At 37.1% G+C, this 5,749-nt stretch overlaps 1 protein-coding gene across 1 annotated transcript; it reads right to left on the reverse strand.

Moving 5' to 3' along the window:
- Positions 1-539: 539 nt before the first annotated feature.
- LOC143715595 (chymotrypsin B) lies at positions 540-5,435 on the reverse strand. Its single transcript, XM_077207376.1, has 7 exons — positions 5,343-5,435; positions 5,125-5,225; positions 4,954-5,033; positions 4,774-4,855; positions 1,249-1,429; positions 967-1,097; positions 540-871 (listed from the first exon to the last, which is right to left on the reverse strand). The coding sequence occupies exons 1-7, from the start codon at positions 5,386-5,388 to the stop codon at positions 710-712; spliced, it is 783 nt and encodes a 260-aa protein (XP_077063491.1). The 5' UTR covers positions 5,389-5,435; the 3' UTR covers positions 540-709.
- Positions 5,436-5,749: the final 314 nt, after the last annotated feature.

A 5,749-nucleotide genomic window follows, 5' to 3' on the forward strand; every position in this document is an offset into this window, starting at 1 on the left:
ATTACATTCACCTGTTTGTCATTACCTAGTTTAGCTCACATTCACCTGTTTGTCATTACCTTGTTTAGCTCCCCCTTTATAAGCCTGGTTTTCACATTCACTCTTTGCGTAGTTTTGTATGATATTGCACTGCATCTCTGAGCATTTCTTTGGTTCCCTGTATTTCGGTTTCTTGGACTCTCTACCTGCCTCTGGATTAACCATTTGCCTTGTCCCCTGCCTGCCTCTGGATTACCCGTTTGCCTTGTTCCCAAACTTATTTGTTTGGACTGCCTACCTGGATTTCGACCTGTTGCCTGTTCACTTGATTACGTGTCTGGATTTTCCCATCTCATTAAAAGCTACATTTGGATCTAAACTTTCTGGTCTCAGAGCAGTTCGTGACAATGCCGTTTATTTATAACGCCATTATTCCCATTACTGCAAGATGCACACCAGTTATGTTTAAAGGCACGTTTTTAAAAGCTATTTAAATGTCCTAATTAAACTACGACCTAATCATGGCTTAATCTAAACTGTGAAATGAGGCAATAAAGTTCAGATAATTACACTCTGCAAAACTCTTTATTTATTTTTTTCCCCCATTTTATTTTACTCATTTTATTTGAATCATTTTTATTATTTGTACAGCTGAAACAGAAAAACAGTATGAAGTCATATACGGGTAATCAGAAGTTAGTTATATTCGAGAAATATCCAGACTGGCGCTCTAGTTGGAAGCGATAGTCGTGTCAATCCAGGAGCGCAGTTGGGAGATGCGGGCGTAGACTCCAGGGAAACGGGTGTCACAAGTGCGGATGCCCCAGGACACAGACCCCACCAGAGTCCAGGCCCCTGAACTCTCACACACCAGAGGACCACCAGAATCACCCTGTGGGAATCACAGAGTCACAAACACACATTTGAGATCAAAACAGTTGAAACATAAATTTGGTAATGTGTTTATCTTGATCTGTCTTCATATACTTGGCAAGATGAGGATCCAGAGGCTCCAGCACAGATCATGGCATCAGTGATTCTGCTCTGACCCCAGATCTGTCTGCACACAGCAGGACTCGTGATGGGCAGACCTGTTTGCTGCAGGATTAGAGGACTTGCTGAAAAAAGAGAAGAAAACATGATACTGGCTGTTTAGACTCATATATATATTAAAATATAATCAACAAATGTTAATAGAACTTTAAAAGGAATTATTGGAATGAATATATGTTGTTATAACATTATAAATCAAAATTACATGTGACTTACATGTGGTGGCAGTTTTGCCCCATCCAGTGGTGAAGCAGCGAGTTCCAGGCAGAATGTTGATGGTTGATGGAGCCAGACATACAGGAGAGATACGGGGAGTGAAGACAACTGGAGACGCAAGTTTCAGCAACCCAATGTCATTGTTTATGGTCCTGCTGCTGTAGAACGGATGGGTAATGACCTGCACAGACAAATAAGGATGAATGGTTGAAAGCTGACTTTATAAAAGGCGACCTAAGGTGTAAGAATTTTCTTATACCCTATATTTTCAGAACAGTGCCTTCACTAGAACATATAGAATGGGGGGCATTTAATTTTCACACTTTTTTATAATCTACAAAACAGACAGTCACCAAAAAAATAACATCCCGTGTTTAGCCTAATATAACTGAAATAGACCAAATTCTATATTAAAACAACATCAAAACAAAATATTAAGTTTCTAACCATAGGCGGAGGGTGAACATGGTGAACCAACACCATGATGATATGCGCTTCCCCTTTAAAACATTTACTAGGCTATATGCAGGATTTGGTATGGCAGAAAGCTTGCAGAGAGCGCTAATTTTATTATCATTAAAAAGTGGTTATGCAACTTCATCGCAATCTCACAAAGTTCAATTAGGCTATCAGTAAAGCTGATGCACAATGATGTCTTATTTACATAGCCTAACTGCTTATAACGAGAGGATTTGTGTGTGCATAGAGCTAATCCACTCACCGCCAAAAAAACCCGGATTTTTGCCAATAGGCTATCCTTTTATTATGGAGAAATTATTTTAAATTACCATTATTTATGGACAGCGTTTCCCTCTAACAGCAATCAGATGCATATGGAAGCTTGTTTTCGCCACAGAATAAAAAATAAAAAATAAAAGATAATTGCAACTTTTTATCATGAAATTCTGACATAGATTTTTCACAATTGCCAGTTTATCTCTTGATAACATGCAAAAGCCACTGTATATCATGCAGCTCTGACTTTATAACTTGCATTTTTGAGTTTATATCACGCAATTCTGAGAAAAAAAACACTTTCTTTTTTTTTTTACGTGGAAACAATAGGCCATTTTTTAGCAGGCAAATGAGGGGAAGGTAAACCTTGCACAGAGCCTTACACACTCCGACTAATTTCCGATTCATATTTATGAAGACAATATACCAGCAAACACAGAATGTTGGCACAACGTATACTCAACCTTCTAACAACATGGCCAAAAGGTTGCTATAACTATGTTGTGTGGTGAAGGTTGTTACAGCATTGTCACAATGTTGACATGAAACCACCGTTCAGGTGGTTCAGGACCAAATGGACCCAAAGCATTTAAATAAAAAATTGTGTAAAATCATAGTTTCATCGGAATGGTCCGAAATTTGGTGGCTTTGTTGGTACTTGGTATATGAACACCCAAAAAAATTGGGGACAGGATTTGAATAGTCTAAGTGGTTGTAAAAAAATGGTCACACTCAGGGCCTTCAGGTCCAAATGGACCCGCATAGGAAATGAATGGGAAATTGGCGAAAATGTGAAAATACAGAGTTTTTTTGTGCGTACAATCTACAAATCAGCCACGATCCAGAAAAAAAGCACACAACAGTGAAGGGGTGAATCTATAAAACATCAAGAGTGCAAAACAGACAGACAGACACACACACACACACACACACACACACACACACACACACACACACAAACACACTGGATCGTGGCACACACACACACACACACACACACACACACACACACACACACACACACACACACACACACACACACACACACACACACACACACACACACACACACACACACACACACACACACACACACACACACACACACTTTTATACACATACACACTAATAAATTCAGATTACATATATCTGTTTTGAAATTTTAAAATGCTCAGTGTGTCCACCAGATGGCATCCATCTCATTTCAAAAATTGCTTTCATGAGGCCTAGGCTTGACTCTAAAATGAAATACAGCTTTAATAAAAAAAAAATATATATATATATATATATATATATATATATATATATATATATATATATATATATATATATATATATTTAAAATTCTATTATATTCAATAGAAAAAAAAGAGGTCATAATTTTATGATTTATAATTAATATTTATGCAATGATTATTTCAAAACACCAAAAAATAAAAGAAAAAAAAAATATGATTTTTTTTATATATTAATCCCGCCCTCTCGGACAATTTGGTCCCGAAGGTCCTGAGTGTGACTGTTAAATGAAGGACCCCAGAGGGTTAAAGGAACATGCCACTGTTTTTTTGAAATAGGGGTTATTCACCGTCTCCCCTACATTTAGATAGGTGGGCAAACGCATTTCTGTCTCAGTGCATGCATTGTCTTAGTCTGGCAGCGCCGAGTCAATCCTCGGCAATCCTTGGCAATCCTTTGTTGCCGTAGTAAAAGTGATAAAAACCACAAAAAAAAAAAACTAATTACTTCTTGTGGCCTGCGTATTCATAAGGAGTACAAATATCAATGCAGATTAAGACTAGGCGATTTCCTAGGAACATATTGATCAGTGCTTCGCGCACTGCTACTTGGGCGCAGACATTTTTAATAGATGAAAAACTAAACAGCGAGCAAGGCTACATTAGTCACTTTAGAAAATTAAGTTGTAGGTTGTTTTTGAATAAAACGTATCTTATTTAGCTGAGGTAGGCTAAATTAAATTAAATGACATACTCACGTATCCTTGCTCGATGAATAATGAGACAACACAATAAGGCGGTTGAAATTTAAAAGGCTGATTTTCACCCTTCAGGGCAGTCAGTGACGAGTACATATGTAGTCCAGTGGTTGTTAAGACACCACAGGCACAACCTTAAGCAATGAACCTGAACGGTGGTTCAATGTCAACATTGTGACAAAACTGTAACAACCCTAATACCCTAAACCCCTAATCCCCTAATGCATTCCCTTGGCAACTGGTCTGTTTCAGAATATAGTTTAGATGTTTTTTTTTTTTCTGTGTTGAATTGTATACGTATAAAAAAATGTGTAAAGGCAAGTTTTAGAACAATGGCATGCAGTCTAGATGACTTCAAATCTTTGATTAGAAAAAGACGTTAACCAAATTTTTTAACCTTTTTTTTACACTTTTCAACTTAATTTAGCTTTTCCATTTTTTTATATTGAGTTCACCTATTCAATTATAAAAAAATAAAATTATTTTAAAAAGTGCAAATCAAAAGATTAAAATAAATGTGTAACCTTTTAGACAAGACCTCTGCTTAAATTACAAGAGATACTACTAGTAGTAGTACTAATAAAATATTTAAATGAATATTTAAATACAATTTTTATAATGAATATTATGTTTTGTAGTATATTGATCACTTGGTTATTACTGCATTTAAAAGAACAGCGTAAAACAACAATTAAAAATGACCAGTTATTATGCTTTGAAAAAACATTAATCTATTCTGTGTGTAATAGGTATTGGTCATAAAAAAAGCAAACTGAAAGATCATTCAACATTTTTACCTTGGAAACTAGTTTGACCTGGATGAGTTCAACATTGGAGCCACGATTATGTTCTCCAAGAATAACACGATGATAGCCCAATCTAAAAAGTGAGAGAAAGAAAATCTAACTGTGAAAAGAAAAGAGCAATAGCATTTATTATGCACTGTATGTGTCATTGGTCAGATTGAAGACCCTTACACGACACCGCAGTGAGCAGCAGTGAGAACCCAGTTTTGGTTGATCAGGGATCCACCGCAGAAGTGGAATCCGTTGGGTGTCTGTTTCAGAGGTAAAAGCATTGAACATATGACATAACTCTTTTACCAAATCAGGCAAATGCAGGATAAAAGCCGGCCAATACACAGTTACCTGGAGAGAGACCTGCCAAGGCCAAGAACCAGAGATGGCATTCTGTCCATTCACAATCCTGCTGCCAATCGTCTGTGGCTTAATCGCTGGCTCTCCACAACCTGTTGATAAAGAACAGAAGTTCATAACACACGAAGCTCTTTGTGAAGGTTTTGCATTTTGTAAATATATATGTTCACCCATCACTTTTCTTGCAAACTTCTTGAGAAGAGACTTACCCAGAGCAGAGACCACCAGGGTAAGGCATGTGATGGTGAAGATCATGATGTAGATGAGATTGTGATGTCTCACTGTTGAAACTGTACGTTCTCTCTCTCGCTTTTATATCATTCACAGCATCTATTAAATGTTGGACGTGGTCAAGGTCCATCCCAGCAGCCTCAATGATCTCATAGGTAGGGAATGTTCATCGCTGGAGATAATCTGCATCTCCATTGTTCAGAGCTGTCGTCTTACGTGCATAGAGAATGAACTCTTTATTCTCTGAAGGGGTTTTTGACCTCGGTCTATTTCCTTGACAGGCATCATAATTTCACCTCTGTCATTGTATGTTATCAAATGTTTTGAGTGGGAAGGTTTTGTTTTTGCTGTTGTGAAATTTCATTCATTACATCATGAAAGTTTT

This window comes from Siphateles boraxobius, unplaced genomic scaffold, assembly GCF_051911475.1.
Source record: "Siphateles boraxobius isolate OS27281-9 unplaced genomic scaffold, OSU_SipBor_1 6, whole genome shotgun sequence".
NCBI classification, from domain to species: domain Eukaryota; kingdom Metazoa; phylum Chordata; class Actinopteri; order Cypriniformes; family Leuciscidae; genus Siphateles; species Siphateles boraxobius.

What these genes read in the sequence shown, in the direction of transcription:
- LOC143715595 (XM_077207376.1), bottom strand. Translation starts at nt 5,388, where the DNA reads ATGATCTTCACCATCACATGCCTTACCCTGGTGGTCTCTGCTCTGG. An exon ending in CCTGGTGGTCTCTGCTCTGG is followed by an intron (nt 5,226 to 5,342) that starts GTAAGTCTCTTC and finishes CTTTATCAACAG; the next exon opens with GTTGTGGAGAGCCAGCGATT. An exon ending in AGGTCAAACTAGTTTCCAAG is followed by an intron (nt 1,430 to 4,773) that starts GTAAAAATGTTG and finishes TTGTCTGTGCAG; the next exon opens with GTCATTACCCATCCGTTCTA.